General features: G+C 41.9%; 1 protein-coding gene across 1 annotated transcript; it reads right to left on the bottom strand.

Moving 5' to 3' along the window:
• Nucleotides 1-10,151: 10,151 nt before the first annotated feature.
• Nucleotides 10,152-21,599, bottom strand: LOC136944215 (cytosolic non-specific dipeptidase-like). The gene is made up of 11 exons (XM_067237889.1): nucleotides 21,489-21,599; nucleotides 21,216-21,359; nucleotides 16,720-16,882; nucleotides 16,260-16,348; nucleotides 15,715-15,912; nucleotides 15,242-15,326; nucleotides 14,548-14,708; nucleotides 14,167-14,331; nucleotides 13,896-14,037; nucleotides 10,759-10,906; nucleotides 10,152-10,577 (listed from the first exon to the last, which is right to left on the bottom strand). Exons 1-11 carry the CDS (start codon nucleotides 21,597-21,599, stop codon nucleotides 10,499-10,501), a joined length of 1,485 nt encoding a protein of 494 aa, XP_067093990.1. The 3' UTR covers nucleotides 10,152-10,498.
• Between the last annotated feature and the right edge of the window lie 3,516 nt (nucleotides 21,600-25,115).

Here is a 25,115-nt window from a genome sequence, read left to right on the forward strand (position 1 = left end):
TGTTTAATCAAAGCCCCCCCCCACACACACACAAACACCCACCCACCGCCCCTCATCCCACCCCTTTTTAGAAAATGCCTGCCTATTCCAAACAGTTTCCTAGGACATCTTCCCGAATGGATGTGTGTAACAAACCACCAGCGAGTCAGGTTATCAGTGCCTCACTCATGCTGGTAGATTTACTATAGCACCTTCTGGTCGAAGATGGAACTGGCAAGAAATGCCAATAGAGGGAGTGAAGACTCTGTTTCATTCCCCATTTCCCTATTCTGCAGCCCTACCATTATCTTGAGTTAGTCCTCATGCTGCAGAAATAGCAACCAACATTGTGCTCATTGTGTCTAACAGAGTTGGGTTTATTTTAAAGAGCCCATTTGAAAGATTAAGATAAGAAAACAAGTTTGGCAACCAAGCAGCTTGGCCAGGATCGACCACACATTAAGAGGACTCAGCTAACACAGAACATGGGGAAAACCTTGGGACACCATAGGGAAGATCTAAAACAAGAGAATAAAACATGGCTGTGGGGTTTATGAGAAATAAACTGTCATGTTCTTCTCATATTTATGGAAAACTGGAGTAATCTAAATGTAGATGTTGCTTTAGTTTATTGTGGGTGGCTCTTTATTGCGTATCTTTCAAATGTGTTGGTTACTGCGGTGGTATGTGGGCTGCTGGCTGGAATGTTCACATATATGTACTGTCTGTTCTTTAATATGATAATTATTATTATTTAAAAAATAAGTCTTGAATGTACTTAATTTTTTGAACAACAATATCAAAAGTGGGCGTGGCCAAGGGTCAATATCAAAAGTATTCATGAACATGGGTCGCTACTGGTCAGGAATCAAGTACATTGTTGAAAATCTTTAAATAGTCTAAATATATATAGTATATATATATATTTATATATATATATTTAGTATAGTATTCTATATATATATATATATTTAGTATAGTATTCTAAATATATATATATTCTTTGAATAAAAGCCGCCCTCGAATAAACGCCGCCCTCAAATAAACGCTGCACCAAAAATGAACGTTGTGTAATAAACACCACCCTCGAATAAACGCTGCACCAAAAAAATCTGAAAACAATATTTAATTGGTTAAATTCAACCCCAGTATTTATTACACATGTACATAACTTTCTGCACAGCTTTCTGTTTGAAAGCTAACATTTATGAACGTTTCGGCTTGCTGCTTCAGATTTCTACACAATGTAGAACACTTGTATTTGAGACAGTTGTAGATACCAACGCACACCTAATTGATATAGCCTACAATGAGAAAGGGAGTTGCCGCACTCATAGACAAACAAAGAATAGACAAAGAGGTCAGGGTAGTAAATGAAACCTGCGTTTTTAGCTGCATGATTCATTTGTCACAATGCCAGCAACGAAGTTGTCTATGGCTGCACTGCAGCTACAATTCACGAAATCTCTCTGACTAATTAAACGCCGCCCTCGAATAAACGCCGCCCTCGAATAAACGCTGCACCAAAAATGAACGTTATTTAATAAACGCTGAAGCGTTTATTCAAAGAAATACGGTATTAAAAAATTGCTCTTAGTTTGAATATTCAAGATAATTAACAACCTGCAAATGAAGAGATAAAGAGAGGTAACGGGTTCAATTAAAATGATAATCCTCCCATCTTAAATGAATATGAACAGTTGAATAGGACAATAAATACAAATCATCTCAAATAATATCACATAATTAAGTCCACTGTTTATTCCTTTTCGAATCAATAGAAAAGGGATTCCCATTTCCAGGGATTAATTTATCTCAGTCATTCACCACAAGTGGCCATTCTCACACACAGACCTCAGCCGAATAGGTCAAGGGAATGGTTTTGATCCGGGCCCCTGTGTATGGCGCAGTGCTGTGATAATGGACTGGTCGCGTGGCTTTTGTGTTGCCCTCTTAAGTGTGGAGTATCATGGCAGATTCCCCCTGTCAGTGTATCCTTTCAGTAACCCCAGCTACACATTGGTGGTACATTGCCTCTCTCTCTCTCTCTCTTCCTGCCTGCCTGCCTGCCTGCCACTCACCCAATCATTGCCAACCCGGCCCGCTTCACTCCCCCTCAGGCTATTGGGCAACCATCCCACTCTTCAGTTTACTGGTGTTGCTAAAACTAACCATTATCCATTATTACTGTACAATCCCTGCAATGTAAATGGAGGATTCATTATTTCTAAACTAGCTCTAAACAGATACAATAAATAGAATATACATTTATAGAAATGATCGTTTCTCATATTAAAAATATGAGCCTAAACTAAGCATATCTAGAAAATAGATGTATGCAATTACAATGAAAAGTACCAGCAATATGATTGAACAATACTGCAATACATTGATCAATCAATGCTTTCAAATACCATATTTCTTCGAATAAACGCCGCAGAGTTTATTAAATAAAGTTCATTTTTGGTGCAGTGTTTATTCGAGGGCAGCGTTTATTCGAGGGCGGCGTTTAATTAGTAAGAGAGATTTCGTGAATTGTAGCTGCAGTGCAGCCATAGACAACTTCGTTGCTGACATTGTGACAAATAAATAATGCAGCTAAAAACGCAGGTTTCATTTACTACCCTGACCTCCTTGTCTATTCTTTGTTTGTCTATGAGTGCGGCAACTCCCTTTCTCATTGGCTATCAATTAGGTGTGCGTTGGTAGTACAACTGTCTCAATTACAATTGTTCTACATTGTGTAGAAATCTGAAGCAGCAAGCCGAAACGTTCATACACGTTAGCTTTCAATCAGAACGCTGTGCAGAAAGTTATGTCCATGTGTAATAAATACTGGGGTTGAATTTAACCAATTAAATAATCGTTTTCAGATTTTTTTGGTGCAGCGTTTATTCGAGGGTGGCGTTTATTAGCCTACACAACGTTCATTTTTGGTGCAGCGTTAATTCGAGGGCGGCGTTTATTCGAGGGAGGCGTTTATTCATTGCCGATTGTCTCCATTCAGATGACAGATGCAGGGGGAACTGGGATATTTAGTTTTATCATGGTGTAATGACTGTCTGATTGATTGAGTGACTGACTGATGGATTGACTGATTTACTGACTGACTTACTGAAAGGCAATATGGGGAAGGAAATTCTCCCTTGTCCGTTCTTCTGTTTGTCTTCGTCTATCTATCTGTCTGTCTTTCTGTCTGTCTGTTTGTCTCTCTGTCTATCTCCTTATCTGTTTATCCATCCGTCCGTCACGTGTGTGAGGACTAGCTGCTTCAGCAGTGCGGCAGAAAGCCACGCCTGCCAACCTGAGTCAAACAACAGCATGACAGTGTGCTGTATACCTCTCCCCTCTCCTCCTCACGCTCTCTGCCCTCTCAGGCCGCTCTCTTTCTCCTTTGTCCTCCCTCTTCATCTGCTCCTCCCGTCCTGTACACACTTCCTTCTTCCTACCCTCCTCTATGCACTCTCTCCTGTATCGTCCCAAGTCTCTACCTTTCACATTCGCTTCTGTCTAGAGAGATTGTGTCTGCTTATGTAAATGTGTATTATCTGGTTGTGTTTCGACTTTCTGCAGTACAGAAGGCTGAAGCTACAAAGGGATAATTCAGGAAAGTAGGGCTGTACTAAGAGATGACCCAAACCTTTGGAAGGAGAGAGGGACAAAACTGATAGCAGACACAGTCAACTAGACAGGAGTTAAAGCAGGTGAACCATAGAGGAGGCAGAATGACTGTTAGTGCTGAGGGCCATGTGTTGCATGTGTGTGCTGGTCCAGGGTACTGTGTGTGTGTTTGTGTGTGTGTTTGTGTGTGTGTGTGTGTGTGAGAGAGAGAGAGAGAGAGAGAGAGAGAGAGAGAGAGAGTAAGTAAGTAAGTAAGACTTTATTTATATAGCACATTTCATACAAGAATTGTAGCTCAAGGTGCTTTACATAAAATCAATAAAAACAATAATACAAGTGATAAACAATTCAAACAAAAATAAAAATCCCAATAAGATCTCTGTTCAGAAAACAACTTTAAAAGTAGGAAAACCCTTTTGAGATAAAATTACTTAAATGCTTCGGTAAAAAGGTAGGTTTTAAGCTGTCTTTTAAAAATGTCTAGAGTGTTTGCTTCCCTAATATTTATGAGTAATTTGTTCCATAGTTTTGGGGCGTAATTAAAGTCGCTCTGGATAAGAGCGTCTGCTAAATGACTAAATGTAATTGACAAAGGCCGAATCACCAATCTTCTTATGACTGCTTCTGGTGACCTCTAATAGGCCTGCATTTGATGATCGCAGTGTTCTAGCTGGTGTGTAGTTTATAAAGGAGTTAGCAATGTAGCTAGGTCCTTTGTATGTGAGTAAAAGGACCTTAAAGTCAATTCTGAAGGTAACAGGGAGCCAGTGTAAAGTAGCTAGGACATGACTAATGTGTTCTCTCCTTTTAGTTTTGGTTAATAATCTAGCTGCAGAATTTTGAATGAGCTGTAGTCTTTCAGTGGTTTTCTTGGGAAGACCAGTGAAAAGTGCATTACAGTAGTCCAGCCGGCTGGATATAAAAGCATGAATTAACTTCTCTGCATCATTTTGGTTTATGAATGGTCGTACCTTTGCTATATTCCTCAGGTGAAATAAAGCTGTTTTGGTCACTTTATTAATGTGAGAGTTGAAATTCAAATCTGAGTCCAGGATTACACCGAGACTCGTCACCTCTGGTTTAAGACAGGGGGTTAAGCCTCCAAGATTCTTAATAAGCATCTCTCTTTTGGATTTGGGGCCACATAGTAGGACTTCGGTTTTGTCTTCATTTAATTTAAGAAAGTTTTCATTCATCCATTTGTTTATTGCCAACAGGCAGTTGGTAATGGAATTGATGGCCGTTGCATCGTTGGGTTCAGTGGATATATATAGTTGTGTGTCATCCGCATAGCTATGGAAATCTATGTTATGTTCTCTGATTATGTCGCCGAGTGGTAACATATAAAGAGAAAAAAGTAATGGACCTAAGCAGCTTCCTTTAGCAACCCCGTAGCAGTTCTCATGTTTCTTGGACCTATGGTCACCTAAACTAACATAAAACTTCCTTCTTGTGATATATGATTTCTGCCAGTTCAATACACTATCCGTGAACCCAATAAGCTTTTCCAGTCTATTGATTAGGATGTCATGATCAATTGTATCAAATGCTGCACTGAGATCTAACAGGATAAGGATAGAGACTTTATTTGCATCAGAGTTTAGTCTGAGGTCGCTAATTATTTTGGTGAGAGCAGTTTCAGTACTGTGATATTTCCTGAAACCTGACTGCGAGACTTCCAGGATGTTATTTTCTTCAAGAAAATAATTTAATTGGACTAAAACTATCTTTTCCAGTACTTTACTAATAAATGGAAGGTTTGATATTGGTCTGTAATTTGCAAGTAGACTGTTATCCAATTTGGGTTTCTTTAATAGGGGCTTTACAACAGCTGTTTTGAAGGCATCTGGGAAGACGCCAGTTCTAAGGGATGTGTTTATAATCTCTAGCACCGGACCTGAGACACTATCAAACACTCGCTTAAAGAATGTTGTGGGTATAGGATCAATATCTGAGGTTGTGGAGTTAGATTCGCTGAAAATTTTGGAAAGTTCACTAAGTGTGATACAGGTAAATGTGCTCATGGTTATGTTGCAGAATCTACTGATGTCAGTTTCGACCCCACTATTAATAATACTCGCTCTGATCAGAGTTATTTTGTTCTTGAAGAACAAAGCAAGCTCTTCACATTTAACTGCTGAGGATGGAGGTGGGGCAGGGACAGTGTTTAGCACCTGGTCAATGGTGGAGAAAAGAACTCTGGAATTTCTGGCATTTTCTGTAATAATGTTGGAGAAATATTCTCTCCTTGCTAGACAGATGGTTTTGTTATAGGTGGTTAGTGTATCTTTGTAGATATTGTAGTGGATAGTGATCTTTGTTTTCCTCCATTTTCTCTCTGCTGCACGGCATTTTCTTTTCGTTTCACTAATATTTTTATTTCTCAGCCATGGGGAGGTTCTGCTTGTGCACTTCTTTTTGGTTTACAGTGTTGCAACAGAGTCTAACACAGATAATAGTGCATCATTGAGGTTCTCTCCCATTTCATTCAGAGAGCAGAGAGAGAGAGAGAGAGAGAGAAAGAGAGAGAGAGAGGGGGGGGAGGGGGGCTGGATAGGCCATGCAGAGAGATTAAAGACCAGTTCCTTGTCATACAATTTTGCACTCATTTTAATCCTTAATGACACACAACCAGGGATGCTCCAAACACAGACCCAACCATAAAACTCTCCACCTTCAGTGCAGAGATGGATCACCCGAAGAGCAGCCTTGCCAAAATCTGTTTGTCAGTTTGGAAGATTGATCTAGCAGCATTAGATGGAGGCTCCATTAGGAAACAAATGCTAGTTTTTATCCAGGAAGCAGAGATTATAACTCTCTCTCTGTCAATCTTTCTCTCTCTTTCTCTTTCTGTCTTTATCTCTCTCTTTCTCTTTCTGTCTCTATCTTTATCTTTCTCTCTCTCGTTCTCTGTTCTGCAGTGTAAGCACAACTGTCTAAAGGCAGCTTGAGGGATGGAGGCATCCATCAGCATCAGCACAGATCCAGACAACACAGACCAAAGAGGAGGGACAATAGGCAGGGAGGACTAAATGTCTTGTCAAAGGGTCCTTAGAGGCTATGCGAGTTTGAGACCTGGGCCAAAAAAATAAATAGATTCATTAAGGCAATTGAGAGGTGTCAGGGGACTTTCTGTCTATCTGTTCCAAATGGAGAGGGGCTGTCACTGATGGGTGTCAGCCCAGCGATTGCTTTGTCATGGGTGTGTGTGTATGTTTGTGTGCCTGTGTGTGTGGTTGTGTGTAATCTATTAGCTTGTCTGTATGTTGGTCTGTCTTCCTCCCCAAACATCCATTTATGGACATCAAAGAACACCTGCCTATTTGTTCCTGTCTTATCGTGGCTGTGTCTCCACCAACCGCCCTCTCTAACACAATCCCCTGCTCCAGGCCTGTTCCGCTCTCCTCCCTCTCTCTCTCCCAATCTCTCTCTCCCTCTCCCTCTCCCTTTCTTTCTCTCTCTCTCTGGGCCAGAGAATAAGTTCCTGGTGCAGACACATGCTCGGTCGTGAAGCAATAGTCTCTTTTTCTGTCGTGACCATTATGTCCAGTGACATTATTTGTCTGAAAGACACTGGCCGCCTTCCAGAAGCCTCCGCTGGGCGCTCCAGCAGTTTAATTTAAAGCGAAAAGAAGTTTCTGTCACAAAAGCCCTAATGTGGGCTTTGTCGCAATTAGATTGACCAGAAAAGGCAACTGAGCTGATAAAACTGGATTAGGAGAAATGTATTGCTTGAATATTATGGACTGCGTGACATGTTGAACTGTGGAAGAATTAGCCTGGAATGACCGTACGGGTTTAGTGAGGCAAAAGGGACACACACGCACTTGATTACATTTAGTCATTTAGCAGACGCTCTTATCCAGAGCGACTTACAGTAAGTACAGGAACATTCCCCCGAGGCAAGTAGGGTGAAGTGCCTTGCCCAAGGACACAACGTCAGTTGGCATGACCGGGAACCGAACTGGCAACCTTCGGATTACTAGCCCGCTTCCCTCACCGCTCAGCCACCTGATTAATTGGGTTCCTAAGTGGAACAGAGATAAAGGTGGCTGAGCATCAAATGTCCACAGTTGTAACTCTTCACCTGAAGAGGATATAATTATATAACAGTGCTCTGCTACGGCTGCATACAGCAAAGTATGCATAGTGTACACACTCCACACCGACCTTAACATGGTTGACCACATGTAAATCTCCTTTCATTAAAACTAGTATAAAGGGTTGTGCATGCGGCCCTTGTCAGTTCCTAACAGTCAGAATAGATGCAATTATTCAGTGTGATAAAGTGTGTACAAGTGTGGTTAGGTTCAAATCTGCAATGCTTCTGCCTGAAATTCCCTGTTGCTCTGTCTAAAAATTAAACTCATAAAAGAAACACTGGTCTTTTAGAGAAAAATAGAGAAACCTCCTCAGCCAATTACTGTATGTTGCACCAAACAAAAGCTTTCTATTAATCCAGGGAAATGAAGGCAACAATGACTGTTGTGATGTTGGTCCAAGCCATGTCCCTCTTCTGTTCTCTGGTGTTCAGTTGAGGGAACTGCCTTTGCTCTTCTGGGAGTAAAGGTAGAACCAGACATTGGGTGCCTGATTTCCCTCTTAGATTTCAAATCACATTAGTGATGTCTTTGATTTAGAGCAAAGTGCTTTGTGCTGAAGTAAAATGACTTGAATCCATATTCACAATTTGAGTTGAAAACAGATGCTGACTGGCTAATTGAAACATATCATTCAGGCTCTCTTTCTACAACAGTGCATATTTGTGTACTGGGGATGTACCAGGGCTGCTAGTAAGTTACATCAACTAAAAGGGGTTGTCCAGCCCCTTATCCCCTTCAAGTTAGCCATTGTTGCCAATTTAACAAGGATTTTAACTAGATCTTACAACTTTTCACAACTCTCTGAAAAGTTCCAGATTTCCAGAGATTTCTCAGAAGGTACTAGTTAAAACTGTGAAACACTTTGTGATATTCAGTGTCACATTTTTAGCAACAAAACAACCAAAAACTAACAACAGGAAGTGATGTCAAGTATTTCCTTAATCTCAGCTACCACAGTTATTTGGCTAATGAAGTTTTTGAAAGTCACCAGGAATAGGAATGTAAAGGGAGGGTGGGTCTACATAGATTTTCTTCAAAGAGTGAAGAAAACCATCAGTTTTACTAATGTCAGGGAGTATTTCATGTACAATTCTCCACCTTTTTTTCTAAGAGATTTCACAAGTAATGAAAAGCTGGCTGTCCCTTTTGCATGTTTTGTATATTGATGAAGTAAAAATAAGGCTCAATAGGAATAAGGTTAGTTAATGTTAGAGATAGTGACGTTTAGGGTCTCCAGGCAATGTGCGGTATGTGCTGAATTATTGCCTCACCCACATGTATAGGGTAACAAAGATTGTGTTGTTTGTTGTCTTGCCTACAGGTTCTGAGACCTGAGATCAGTCCTGAGACCTGCCCCCCTGCAGTCCTTCCAGAGAACTGTGGGCTCAGTTCAGGCTACGGTCCTGCAGTGTGGGACCCGAAAAAGTTCCACTCCAGATAGGGCATCACAGGGGCCCTCTAGTAGAGGCAGCAGGACAGGAAGCCTGCAGGTGGGGCGGGGCAGCTGGTGTTGTGAATCAGGCCGCTATAGTGCCAGGCACGGCTTCTTCACAACACCAGGGTCACATCCCACCACAGACCACAAGGTGCCAGGATCGCACCCCATCCCCGACCAGAACACTCAAGGGTCCCAAGCCAGACTGCGACACTTCAAGCCTTCTCTGTGCAGTACCAGAGCTGTTTATGTTGCTGTGGTTTGGGTATATATTTTCAAATGAGGTATTCTCTTGATTGATCTCTGAAGAAATACCATAAGCAACAATGAGAGAATGTTGGTTGAGTTGAGCCAGCTTTTATCCTCTTTATCTCCTATGATAGATGAGAAATTGGTTTCTGGTAATACAAAAGCATGAAAAGCAGTGTGTAATTGTCTCTGAAAAAAATGGAAATTGATTTTCAGCTTCAGTAAGCTTTGATACCCAACAGAAGTTGGGTATCAGTAAGCTTTGTCTGTATCTCTTTGTACAATTTCTTTATTTCCCAAATCAACTCATTACATTTTGAAATGTCTGTTTATTAGAACAATATAAATGGTTTGCTGTTTTGCAGTGGAGGCTTAGTGGGGGTACTGAATTTTATTTCTGTTGAGCTAAATTGGGTAAATTCAGTCCTCACTATGATTACCGCCCACCTGCACCATTGTACTGCTAGCTTAGCTAAAGTGGTATCGTAGCTGGTGTTTCTGGGAAATGTATTACAGAACCTCCGTTTGAACCTAGTGAGATATGGTAAACTCTAGTTGACGTGTTATGTTATAGTATAATGTTTTAGTACTGTCTATTGTAGTAACATCCTTACATTTGCTTTACATCATCATAAATAAACAGATTTCACAACTGATTTCTCAGGCACTGTCAGGTGTGGGTGTCATGTTGCTTGCCATTTCATAAAGAGTAGACCTAGACTTTTTACTACAATCTCAAAAACTCCACAGCCAATACCTCTACAACAGTCAAAGATCAGTTTTATTAGACCTAAGAAATTGAAACAAGGAGACAAAAAGTTAGAAAGAGCACAAGATAACAGAGAGAAAGAAAGATATGGGGGAGATAGGCCTGCATCACTCCTCTGACACACAAGAACATCTGAATGCTGAGCATCCAAAATTAACTCATGTTCAAATGTAAAGCACTTTTCACTGTAGACAACCGATTCAGAGTTTAAGCTCTGATACTGACATTCACGACGTCGATACTCGTGTCATCTCAGGGAAGAGGCTCTGTTCAATGGAGTTGTTTTTTTTAAATGGGGGTGGTGCGGCCCCATCCACTTCAGAAGTGCAAATAACACTTCAATTAGACAGGGGTCTTCTTGATTTGTGCCACTTCATGTAGGTAAGTGATGAACAGCTTGGTGCCTTCGATGTAGTTGTACCTGGGAGGTCAAAGGGGGAGGAGAGATGTCAGGATGGAGAAAGATGCCCACACTTAAAGTGAAAAGTGCCTTGAACTGTAACGTTGAGATTATTGATTGAAGAATGAATGAAATAGCAAATAAAAGTGAGTGAGTAAACACATTTCTAGCTGCCTGGCCTTGAAGGAAGGAAGGGGCTGACCTGCTCATCTTCTCGTTCTGGGAGTGCAGTCCATCGTCAAAGCCTCCGATGGGCAGCATGATGATGCTCTTTCCTGTCACGTCCTGGAAGGTTCTAGCAATGGGAATGGTGCCTCCCTCGCGGATCAGGTCTGGATCTACGTTAAAAACTGGTAGACACACAGGGCCTCATGTACGTACATTCGCAAACGTAGCGTTATTAGCGCCATGGCCAACCCGCAGATTGTGCACGCTGTGATACGTCAGTTTACGTCGTATTTACAAAACCTGCACGTCATACTTCCATATCACCTGATGTCCGATTCACACAATCAACTGCAGGTGTGTTCATGGAAACTCATAGGACGTCCCCTTTAGGCCACATGAATATTGCATGGATTCAGAGAGACAGACATGCTCACACATCATGTGTTGCTGTGTACTTACACATGGTCATGCAGCTCATGAAAACATACTGACTGATTCAAATGTATTCCTTCAGTAGACGCTAGGGGTGGAACGGTACATGTATTCGTAATGAACCGAAACGGTAAGGACGTCACGGTTCGGTGCATGAAATAACACGGAGAATACACCGTATAAAAATAGAAAGTCGCGTGCAAATTAATTAATGTAATGCAGAACTACTGTTACATACTCGTGTTCTTTAGGGACACCTAATCCGCAGCCCCGCCTTAGCTCTGAAGCTCTGGCGCCGCCGTGAGTCAGAGATAGCTAGCAGCACTAAGGACGACGAAGGATGTCGAGTGGTGGCGACCCACAAGAGACAGATGACCCGCTGGCTTCTTTAATGAGATGCGCGAGTTCTAAATATTTCCGACGCGACCACCAGAGAGTTATTTTTCCAAAACTGAAGCTAGCTAGCTTAAGTTAGCTTCCGTCACCTAGCAACCAAGCATAATACTCGTAGCAATGCTACTACCTGCTAGTGTCATTTGTTAGCCTCCTAATTGATCTATCGCTAAGCCCCGCCCCCCTTAGTTACTGTTGCCAACTCGGACAAGCTATCGCAGCTGACTAGAGTTTTAGCCGTCAAAAGGGACTTAATTATGCAATTAATGGAGGGATACGTACATAATTTAAAAGTAAATATTGTGATTGACAAACTTAAATTGGAGGCGAGAATTTACAGATCTCAATGCAAGAGGGAGAAGCTTCATCTCACGGTCATTCACGATATCCTGAATCGTGGATATCCAATGCTTGGCAATACCAGTATTGTTAATGCACCGCAGGGTTACATGAATTTACCTTCAGTTAATTGAACTAATCTGGATAGGCACTGAGATGTAAACCTACGTTTATTAGTTTATTTACTAGCACTACCCTGTCCCTGACAGGGCAGTGTCCGAACTTTCTAGCTAGTGAATAGCTAGCCAAACGTTAAACGTAGCTAATAACGTTAACTAGTTTTAACCAGCGATAACTTGCCTAAGCCTAGCATAACATCAGTGGTGAAAGTAAGCCGGTACTGTCAATGACAGTAATGTGATGACATCCTTAAAGCTGTGTGGCAGACCACACAGTCAACTTAACGTAACAAAGATCACAGGGCTGCCAACTTTTGCAAAAACCTTGGAGTGAGATTTGGTATTTGCCCCCCCCCCCTTTTTCTGGGGGGTATCATGATTACAGAAAGGGATCGTATTATTTTTTATATTGATACATTTGAGACTGCTAACGATCCGAGTGTTAATCAGGCACGGAGACAGACTTTGTAAACATTATGGGCTTAGCCCAAACCTAGGACGTATGGATTTGATGTGATGATAGGGCTTCCGCACGTAATGCGAGCGCAAGCGAAATTTTTTGGCCATTATTTGAGCGCAAAATAGTTTAATTGAGCTTTATGTAAAATGAACATAGACGTTTATCAAAAAACCTTGTCTAGTGATGCCATCACTCCGGCCCTGCTCCCATCCATCCTCGCTGACGCGTATCGTTACGGTAGGGCTCCCCGGCCCAGCTATCCGTAGCCTATCTGAGAAAACTTTGGACCCAACCAACTCTATTTGGGAGGGGAGAACTCCCTCACATGGTACAACCCATGCAGAGGCTGAGGTGTCAGAATGCGGAACGTGTGTAGCCTACTTTAAGAGAAGATAATACTAACGTGACAAATGTCAACAACAAAAAATCCTCGACTGGCCCAAAAGTGAAGCGGCCCACCGGGAACTCTCCCGATTACCCACCCCGGCCCTGTTTACAACGTTAACAGGGCTACTTGGTTGGCATTGCCTTTTCAGCGTGAGATATACAAGGTGTGGCGTGAGAGCGTGTGAAATGGTTGAAATGTGTGTGTCTCACGGCCAATGCGTGAGAGTCGGCAGCCCTGAGATCAGTTGACTGTGTGGTCTGCCACACAGCTTTATCCACCGGAGACATTTGGCCCTCTTGTTTTGGTTTGGGAAATGGGATAAAATATACCCCATTGCCCATCCTCTGATGATACCTCGTATCAGTGTACAGTGTTGCATCTACCCCATGCACATCGTTTGACCATTGTTTTACACTTAAATTACAACAAACCCAATAAAACAAGAGAAGAATCCCTTTTCCTAATGCTACTCTATGGAGTTGTAAACTGAAGATGTCCGAGTGCAGCTGTTACTAAACTGCCATTGGCCCGTTTGTGTTCGAGGAGCGGGGCTTAGCGATAGGTCAATTGTACATTTTGAAGCCATACTATATGGTTTACGCCTAGTTTTAACAGGCAGAGAATTTTCCCTGCAAAATAGAAGGCGGTTTTTGTACACAGGCGGTTTTTGTACATACCGCGGAATACATAATTAGGCACACTTTACGCATCCCGTCCCATCTCTTTATGGGAAACTCCCACTTTCCCCGTGAATGCATATGCATGACACGGAAAAGCGCAATTTGCCATTTTCAGTTCACGCAACAGGCAGTATGCACTTTTACCTCAGTTCGGCATATTTGTACATACCTCGCCATGCTTTTACGCCCAAATTGCAAAACAAATACGCACACACATTCCCACATATTGGTTTCTTGTTGAACTCATTCCTTGTTAGGCCAAGAGGGGACCTCCACACCAGTTTATTTAGACTATGGAAAGTGAGTCAGACAGTCAATGAGCAGTCCAGAAATCACATATCTATCAAGGATGAATCATACCTCTCTTAACGGCAGCCTTCCCAGCAGTGTATAGGGGGTGCTTGGTGTCAGCCAGCCAGGGCTTGGCCCCGATGATCATAGTCACTTTCAGCTTGTTGGGACTTTTCCTCTTGGCAAACACAGAGTGTAGGTAGTCTGTCACCTGCACAGACGGGCATCACTAGTTCAATAAAGTATTTATCTTCTTAGTTGTTCTTGGTTAACTTTTGATAGTCAACCAAGTCTAGACAAGATAGTCCTTTCTTTCATAATTTGTTGGTCCACGACCCACCTGTTTCTTGACCACAGCAGGGTCCATGTCAGGCACCTGTCGGATAGAGAACTTGGCGGTGACCTTGGCCGGAATCACGGTCTTGGAGCCCGAGCCTGAGAAGGCTCCTTCAATGCCATGGATGGACACTGTGGGGTAGCGCCACCTGTGAGCCAACAGGTCCACCTGAGAAACAGACACAGTTTAAGTTTCATCATGCAATAAGACATTTCAATTCATACGTTTCTATTTCCAATGAGGCCTGGTAAGGCAAGCGGAAGAGTATGGGTAGGGTGTTAACATACAAACACGTGGGTTGGAATCAAACAGAACAATAATGCACTGGGTCAAAAGCACATAAAAAAAAAAAAGAAAAAAAAACTCTTCTCTGCACATCCTCACCTTGCTGCTGTACATGAGCTGGTCGACACCCATTTTGGACTTGTAGCTCTCGATGTCAAACTCGATGTCTTGGTACATCTTCCATTCCTCATCAGACAGGGGCGCCACAGCCTCTCTGATGCCCGGGATTAGGATCTTACCACTGGGGCTGATCAGTGTGTCTGGGGAAAGGGGAGGGGGTGCACAAGACATAACCACTGTCATGAAGGTCGTACTTCCATATCACCTAATGTCCGATTCACACAATCAACTGCAGGTGTGTTCATGGAAACTCATAGGACGTCCCCTTTAGGCCACATGAATATTGCATGGATTCAGAGAGACAGACACATGCTCACACATCATGTGTTGCTGTGTACTTACACATGGTCATGCAGCTCATGAAAACATACTGACTGACTCAAATGTATTCCTTCAGTAGACTCTTTTAGCAGACAATGAATATTTGAAAATACTATACACTGTCATACTGACAATGATTTGATTTATTTATGTGCAATTGATGACAGATTGAAGATTAAAAGAACCTTCAAATCATGTCACAGTTGCCCACATAACATACCGATGACCAAGCAAAACTCTAATAAAAAACAAGGAAGAAAAGACAAGCATTTCAGACAAAAGGAGAAGGAAATGTAAGAAGAAAATAGCTATGGATGAAAGAAAGATTCCAGATGGAAGGTCAATAATTCACCTAGGATGCCAATCAGATCAGTCATTGGCTCCATCACGGTGCCTCCAAATACCCCAGAGTGGAGATCCTGTTTGGGACCCTCCACCTCCACACACACACACACACACACCTGTAATGAACCATCCTTCATGCATGGAAACCTTTTTTTTTTTTAAGCCACAGGAATTGCCAATGGCATGTCTATTTCTGCTTTTTATGTTGCAGCTTGCAGTGATGATTTTGGTTAGTTTAACTGCTTTTAACCACTGTATTACAGACTTAATGACATTAAGTTACATTCTCTACATATTGTCATTACACAACACCTTTAACAAGGTCCCACTCAGGGACATCCAATCTGTCACCACCCCACACTTTTAAGATAATTATATTTAATACATCCTTAGATATATATATAAAAAGCTATCCCACCCACATTCGAAAAACAAACCCACACCCCTGGCCCCACTCACAATACCATCCTATACATCTACCTCAGCAAAGAAGTAGCAATTGCCCCTGGTGCCGTAGGTAAGGGCAGGTCGGCGACTCAGCCAGCCACAGTCGGAGATGACAATGTAATCCACGTCGGAGAAGAAAGTGTCTCTCTGGGCCACTATCATGGCCTCCAGGCCATTGGAGCCCGTCTCCTCCATCCCCTCAATGATGAACTTCACATTCACTGGTAGGTCCTGGAGGGGGCACAGTACGAAACTTAGCAGAAGAATGACTCTCAATGAATCTCATTCTCACTGACAACTGCTCGTTCACTGTGCTCTACAGGGCAGCTAGAGATTCTCAGAAAGTTGGCTCTGCCATGCAGATATTACATGTTTAGGACAATCTGCATCTTGAATTCAAGGGAAGATCTCCTGTTACAAACAATTGAAACCATTCTTTTCCCAGACCAAATTTAACCCGTCACTTTCTACAGTTTCCAGCTTTTTTCCAGAAGAGGATTTCCAGAGAAGGGGCGAGTTCGCTAGTTTGGTTCAGGCCAATATGGTTACGGGAACCCTGCCTGCTGTGTAGGACTCACCTGGTTAAGGGCCTGGTAGGCCTCCACTGTGTGGATCCAGGCCAGAACAGGAGCCTTATTGTCTGATGCCCCTCTTCCATACAGGTTTCCTGTACAGCACACCAAACATGTAACATACTATCTCCCAGAAGTCAAGATCTATTATTTTTCTATTCATTATCTCAAGCAATGGTTCAGGTGCCTCTAACACTGTGGTTCTAAAAGAGTTTCAAGGCCACTTTGAGGGTGTTTGAAAACCACTGCTCTAACACAATGGATCAGAGGTGGTCTGGTGACCAACATTTTGCTAACTGTAATGGCTACTGTACTTAATGAGAGGCCTTAAGGATGAAAACAACCATTACCAGAAACGAAATACTGTTCAAAATAATCTTCATTACTTCACCCACCAAAATCACAACAAAGTAAAGCGAACGTAAACTATGAATAGAATGTTTCTGACCCCACGCCTCTTTTTTACCGTTGATGTCAGTCAGATTGTAGGGGTCTGTGGACCAGCCATCCTCCTTCTTGGCTGGCTGGACGTCCACGTGGCCATACACACACACCGTGTGCTTACTGGGGTCACTCCCAAACGTAGCGGCCACCACCTTGGGTAGGGCCAGCTTCTGACCATCTGGGAGCTACGAGCACAAGGAGACAAGATCTCTGGATAACGCCTTAGATAAAGGTGCTTGTAATAAGCGTTTGTTAACAGGCAAAAATCACTGATCTATATGAAAGTATATCCACTTTATATTGTTGTTGTTAGCTAGCCAGACCCTTTGAAAGCAGCTGAATATCGGTTGTAAAAGCGAATTTGCTTCTAAATAACGAAACTGAATTTCCCTATTTTTCTTACTACTTCCTTTCATTACGAAGGCCTTTGTAAATCACATTTGCAGTACTGCACTCCATTGGATTATAAAAAGGTTCTCGAGTTATTCATAGCAAACTAGCTACAGACCAGAGGACCAAATCGGTGAAGGGGCTGGGTTGCGAAGCCAGATTGAAAATGTATTTGTTCATTGGGTGTGCTTAAATTTACATTACATTTAGCAGGTTGACTAAATGGCAAGGACACAACCTTTGTAATATCACAGATTTAATTATCATTATTATCCCACCCCTAAGCAGTGGCGGTCCTGGCACATTTGGCACCCCTGCTGTCCCCCAAACCCACCTAAACGGCACAACAATGGGTGTGAACACACAAACGTACTACCTTTTTTATGCCTGCAGAGGGCGCCAAACACAGAAATGTCGGATGGGGTCAGATGGCTGAGAGGTTAGGGAATCGGGCTATTAATCAGGAGGTTGCCGGTTAGATTCCCGGGTGTGCAAAATGACGTTGTGTCCTTGGGCAAGGCACTTCACCCTACTTGCCTCGGGGGAATGTCCCTGTACTTACTGTATGTCGCTCTGGATAAGAGTGTCTGCTAAATGACTAAATGTAATGTAAATGTCGGAAAAAGCTGCCCCTCTTCATGCCACCCCGGGCGGCTTCCCGGTTCGCCCGTGCCTAGAACTGCTACTGCCCCTAAGGCTCCCTCAATATTTAGACTACATAGACCAGGGGTTCTCAAACTTTTTGGGGCCAGGGACCCCTTACAGGGGTGAACATTTTCCAAGGACACCCCCATAATCGTAACACCCATTCAGCATACCGTTTGTGGTCACAATATGCTTGTTTTATTGGTGCAAATGGTCCCCATCTGTAGATTATGATATAGTTTTCACTTTTTAATGATACAGCACAATTAAACTGTTATAATTTATGGCAAATTATTTCACGGACCCCTTGGCTATGGTTCGCGGACCCCACTTTGAGAACCACTGATGTTCGTCTTGGTCACGATTGCGTTGCTTTTATTGGGATTTACATGCCGTTGCACGGTTTAGGCTTGAATTAAGTTTTTGTGGCGAAAGGTGAAGCTAACGGTGGCTAACTTGCTAGCCACAGTCACTAACGTCACGAACACGCCTGTAGTAGAGGAATTCACAAAGTGTGGTGCGAGCTGCCTCTAGGGGATGCGCGAGAGGAAAAATGTTATGGTGGTCTACATTTACATTGTCATTTAGCAGACACTCTTATCCAGAGCAACTTACAGTAAGTACAGGGACATTCCCCCTGAGGCAAGTAGGGTGACGTGCCTTGTCCAAGGACACAACATAATTTGGCACGGTCTAATGGTGTAATAATTAATTAATTATTATATGGCAATGACAGTACGAGCTTTCTGATTGGCTAATGGGTAGTCATGCCAGCCGCGTATTGCCCTCCTCACCGGTCTGATACAGATCCGTATTGCCCTCTGACGTCATCTTCAAAATGAGCGATATTGATAGACATCAACAGCCATGAGGAAATTCAGAAGCAGCTAAATTGTGTTATTGAAAGTGATGATGAAGACTAGAAACTATAATTTGAATCACTTGTGTTGTTACTTTACTGTAAATTAAAGCCATTTTAGCTGAGCCGTGTTGTCCGTTTTCTATTGATCATTGTAACTTGAAGTTAGCAAGTAATTGGTTGCTACTCAACACCTGAAACACGGTGTGTCGTGAGAAGACTTGAGAGCTGAACAAAACGACATGTTTTCTATTAACAATTAGCCTACCATTTATTTTCATTTACAAAATGAAAGGAGCGAACCTCGACCGTTCGGCCATGCCGGGAAATATCAGACTGAGGCTTTAACTATCGACCTAGCGATACGAGTTTAATATTTCCCGGCATGACCTCACTCTCGGTTAGCCCAAGTAGTTAATATAATTTGATCTGAGCCACCTGATGTGAAATGGTGAAAATCCCCAAATGGACTAACTTTATTGTTATTTGATTCAGATGAATGTAACCGCTATGCAGCCTATGTTTAATTGTAAATTAAATGTGATGCCATCTGAGTCTGTGCGTGTGTCCTCACCATCCTTATTGCTCTTTAAAAGATTGCCTTGTGTAACTGAAATGTATTGAAACTTTGTTGCAGTGTTTCAGGGCATTAGTTCATTTTCTTTTGTTCCGATTCAGCGATTAATATGATAAAATGTTGCAGTTGCCCCTTTGTTCGGTTTGTGTTTACACTGCAACATTTAACAGCGTACTAAATCTTGTAACCTCTTAACGATCCTGTCAAATTAAAGAAAATTCCTAAAAATGGCATACCCAAAGTAAATTGAAAGCTGTTCTTGAACCATTTGGAGTACATGCATGACTGTGGTCTCTTTTGAAAGGTGACACTGAAGTTCTTTCCCCTGTTGTCAGGACCCCTGTCAGTCCTACTGGTGTTGAGTAATAGAAGCTTGAACACAAGAAAAGTGAACGTTTCTATTTCTGTCTAGATTTTGTTTTGAAAACAGAGGCCTGAAGAGGCGGTAGGTATTAGCTTGAAGCCTTACCCAATTCAAATCAAAAGTCAAACATAATACCACAATATATTCATATTTGACCCATGTTTTTATAAGAGTACATCCAGGCATTTTCTAAAAGGGCCTTTTGGAGACTCCAAAATGACCCTTTGTAACCAAGGTCAAATACTTAGGATAAAAAGGTATTATTTTTCATAATTGTTATCTCTAATGAAAGGTGGTACTTACTGTAAGTCGTTCTGGATAAGAGCGTCTGCTAAATGACTAAATGTAATGTAAATGTAATAGGTGTGAAAGCACCCCAAGTTTCAAATCTGTATGATATGAACTTCCCTTTGTGTCTTTCATGACGAGGCTCACTTTGCTGAAAATCTGATGGCAGTTATGAAGAGGGTTTACTCTACAGCAGTACTGGGTGGCTATCAAGCTCTACAGAAGCCAGATAACAACCTTTCATTTGAATCAGGTGTGTTGGAGCAGGGAGACAACGAAAACATACAGGACAGTGGGCCCTGAGGACCAGGGTTGAAGACCACAGCTCTACAGTGTAGGTTCATGAACAACACATATCACTACCGTATGTTGTTACTGTCAAGTATCGCTTCCAGTAAACTTGTTATACTAGCCAGTTTTTTTTAAATAAATGTCAAGCTTAATTTACATTTAGTAGGCATATTTTCAGTTTTCAGATGGTAATGTCTGAATAGCGATTCCAGCTGAGATACTACCAGTGAAAACGTTGTTAGAATAAGCTTCAAAGGGGGTTCTTTATTAATGAACGAATGCAATTGGCTATGAGTAAATGCTGAAAAATATATCACTTGAAACTTAAGGGACATTAAGTCATATAGGTTAGGACCATTTTTAAACAGGATTGCCGAATTTCTTCGTTTTGATGCAACTTTTTAACTGTGAGGCTGCAATATAGCAGCAATATTCTTAAAGGGAAAATGAAAATATAACCGTTTCATTCTACACTTCACACTTAGTATTTTGAAGTGTAAATGAGCAGCAACAAATGTGTGCTTTTAAATCTATGCAATCTTCATAAATAATAAGTATGCATTGTTATGTAAACTATACAGAAATATCAGTTGTAAAATGTCAGTAAAAAAACTGACCCATCTGCAACCGACACAAGCACACCTCACAATTTCCCCAGAAATTGTACCCTCTAGTTTTATGTTGGAATGCTTATCCAAACAACAGCAATTACATTTAGTCATTTAGCAGACGCTCTTATCCAGAGCGACTTACAGCAAGTACAGGGACATTCCCCCCGAGGTAAGTATAGGGTGAAGTGCCTTGCCCAAGGACACAACGTCATTTGCACGGCCGGGAATCGAACTGGCAACCTTCAGATTACTAGCCCGCTTCCCTAACCGCTCAGCCACCTGACTCCCAATTGCTGCACTGCACTCGTATACAAAATATGAACTTCACATTCTGTCTAAACCACTCTCCCTGTGGTACTATATTTTGTAACGATATTGGAGGAATTCCAAGGCTAAGCTCAGTATGTTGCTTTAGATTGTTTGCTCAAAACGAGATAAACATAAATAAAGCACGAGTAATAGGCTGGTAGACTTGCACAAGGACACGTCTCACCTCCTGTTCGCCAATATCCACCAGTTCCACCTTCCCTCCCATGGCCCTTAGCTTCTCAGCAGTCATGTCCATCATCTGATGTAGGTCTGACCTCTTCAACATGTCACTGGAGTCACTCTCTACCGCAACCCAGTCCCTCAGGGTCTGATGCACATGTAACATACGCATATGTTAGCACAAACAGATGCTTGCACATGTGCACACACGCACACTTTGTATTACAGGAGTTACATTCAGAGACGGGCAATATAAAATGTAACTTTCTTAAATTACCTCTACATATTCCTGTTGATGGCTGTCCACATACTGAAAGAGCTCTCCAAACTGGAATGGGGACACACTAGATGTTAGGACCAGGAAGACGGGCAGCTGCCAGATGTTCATCTATAAAAAAAGACCATAGTGTTATAGATAAAAGTGTGACACAGGTAACTGCAGAGTGCAACAATGCAGCGAGGCAGCAGTAGGTTCAATTACAGAGGTCCAAGCAAATTTGAAAAAACTTTTACACTACAGATACCAACTCTCATTTTCTTGAAAAACACTTTTGCAGTAAATGGTCTTACCGTTGCAAGGGTCATTCACTTTAGAGGCTCTAACAGTCTTCAGAGCCTACTGGACTGACTCTTATGGGAGCTGAGTGGGGTTTATATCCCCTCTCTGGACAGCACACCCACTGCTGGACAGCCGGCCTCCTGCGGAACCAGGGTCGCAAGGTCAACCATTTCCTGGAGGAATGCCAAGACAGCTGACATGACAAATTGTATTTTCTCGCTGACAGGCACAATTGAGTTACCTATTGATCCAAATCCATGAAAGCCTGCAATGTTTCGGCCTGAACAAAGCACAGTAAAGAACAAGTGGACTGTGCTTAGTGACTTTGGATAAACAAAGATATGACCATAGGGATTTAACACCACAGTACTCAGGCCCCCCATTGTGTCAAATATGAAACTTTACCAAGGGTATATATAGATGTAGAGCTGAATGTAACAAAATGAGCAGGACAAGTACCATCTGCTGTATAGATTATGTTAACAAAGGTGAACACCTCCTTTGGCCCATGATTGAACACTTAAATTAAAACCACACTTTGCATTCTCTGACTATTAGGAGCATTTTGGAAATGGTTGGAGGGATTGGGTGTAAATTGGTAGTTTTTTAGATATAGCACCATACCAAATGTAGTTGGTTTCTCCCATCATTGCTGGGCCTATTTTAATGGGCATTGTATCACTTTTCTTTTTGTTGTACATTTTAAATGTAGCCAGTCAATCTTTACTAGCACAACATGTCCTGAGAGGAAAAAATCTAAGGGGGTGTGACGAAGTCGACTGGAAGGAACAATTTCCACCGGCTACGACACGGGGGAAATCGATGGAATGTTACATTTACACACCTTTTACACAAAATAAAACCCATAAATGTACACAACACAAAACCCACAACACATTGAGAATCAGTTGATTTATTTAGCATATTTCCTGGAGTGTGCCTGTAGCTTATTTAAATACTGTGGTGTTTCTCTGATGGAGTGGAGCTTAGGGACGTCTAAAGTCATGTAATGGCGCTCGTGCATTTCTGGGTTACCTTTATGATGGTAGTTCGCGAAGGGTGGCCAGGCAGGTTCACTTTAGTGTATGCTTTCGTATAGCATTGTAAAGTAACTTACATAACTGTATTGAGTGTCTTTTGTAGGCTAATGATAACTTGTGAAGATTATGTGCATGTAACTAGACAATTGAATGTCAGCTTGAGCTGTGCATGTTAATTGTGTGTATTACTGTAGTACCGTCCATAGGTCTGGTTTACCATGGCTGGGGCCTATATAAAAGAAGGGAGACTGCATGAGTGTGATTTCATTATGTCCACGTGGCTGCAGCGGCAGTTTACGATAAAGAGCACCCTTTTACATTTTTGCTACTTCTTCGTCATAAGTCTCAGCTATATTGGACCCTATGGTAGGCTACATTAGCCTACACTACAACAGGGGGATGAAACACCTTGTCCTGGTAGGAGATATCAGAGCCATAGAAAATCAAAATCGAAGAATGCGGAAGTAACACGTGTCATGGGCCGACCTATAGTTCCAAACAATGTATAATTCCAACGTTCAACCCCCTTCCTTTTCAGTGTTTCTTATACAGCTCATATAGGTTCGGATTTATGGTATTTTTATGTTTAGATTTTGACTCTACATTTTGATCTAGGGATTATCAAGTGGAGCAGTACCAAAACAATTCAATATGCCTGTACTTGGAAAAAATGGCAAATAAACAAGTTTGAAAAGCAGAAACCTAGTATAGTTTACAGTGGCATTTTTGCACATAATGTCTTCAAAATTGACTCAGCGTCACTATTGTCTACTGAAAGTTCACTTGGAATTGGAACATGACTTTTACAATGAGGGGCAGGAGGGAGCGGGATAGTTTGACAAAGGTATTTGTTGTGGGAGCACTCTAGGCTACAGCACTGATACTGGTGTGAGCGACCATAAATGTAATAAATGCAGTTGCTTGACAGATTTTCCTAACAAGCGACAATATTTTGAAAAAGAAGCCCAAAAAACTGCAACACGCAATTTTTTCAAGCAACTGAAAGAAAAAAGAAGCCCAAAGTCGCATTTTATAAGCGGACCTGGCAACTCTGAACACAGTGTTAAAACACAATCTCACAGCGTTACAAATATGCCACAAAACCAACCAATTGGAGAAGGTCAATTCTAATTAGCTGTGTCATCTCCAAAGGAGATAACTAGTACAAATAGCTACCTAGCATCCGGAAGATTTATGAAAAAAGTTAATTTTTCATAGCTTTGCTCACCTGACCCAGTGGTGTTTTGTCGCTGTTTTCCACATTAAATTCGGTCATGTCTGGTGGCTTTAAGTCTAAATCCATAGTTTCTGTCTTTTGGAAGACGTCAATCAGAATTTACTTTCTTTTTTGTCGCACACAGATTTTGTATTTAGAGTCTCTGTGTTTTGAGAGTACATTTTGAGATTGAAGTTCTACGTGCGCATGTTAAATATATTTGAGCACAGAATAGTTTGCTTGCAAAATATATTCCTCCTACTGCAGAGATGGTTGTCCTTCTGGAAGGTTCTCCTCTCTTCACAGAGCAAGCCCAAGCTCTGTCAGTGTCCAGTGAGTTCTTGGTCACCTCCCTAACTAAGACGCTTCTCCCCCGATCGCTCAGTTTGGCCAGGTGGACAACTCTAGGAAGAGTTGTGGTGGTTCCAAACTTCTTCCATTTACGGATGATGGAGGCCACTGTGCTCATTGGGACTTTCAATGCGGCAGACATTTTTCTGTGCCTCAATACAATCCTGTCTCGGAGGTCTATAGACAATTCCGTGGACTTCATGACTTAGTTTGTGCTCTGACATCCACTATCAATTGTGGGACCTTTATATAGACAGGTGTGTGCCTTTCCAAATAATGTCCAATCATCTGAATTTACCACAGGGGGACTCCAATCAAGATGTAGAAACGTATCAAGGATGATCAGTGGAAACAGGATGCACCTGCGCTCAATTTGAGTGTCATGACAAAGGCTGTGAATACTTGCACAAGTTCACACTTGCATTCACAACTTGAATGCAAAAATGCATTTTGAGGAAAATCTTGCAAAAAAAGTAATTCTTTCCATTTTGGAATATGGCTGTAACATAACAACGTGGAAAAAGTGGAGCGCTGTGAATACTTTCCGGATGTACTGTAATTGTGGTTTTGGATGACCAGCTGAATCTCATTACAATATCGTAGAAGTCTAAACAAAACACAGTAAATAACTCTTATTTTTATAACAAGCTCCTGTGAAATAGGCACTATCGCATCAAGCTATATTTTACTATTTATAAAACATTTTACCAACCAGTTCATCATCCACAAACACAAACT

This window comes from Osmerus mordax, chromosome 6, assembly GCF_038355195.1.
Source record: "Osmerus mordax isolate fOsmMor3 chromosome 6, fOsmMor3.pri, whole genome shotgun sequence".
Lineage (NCBI taxonomy): Eukaryota > Metazoa > Chordata > Actinopteri > Osmeriformes > Osmeridae > Osmerus > Osmerus mordax.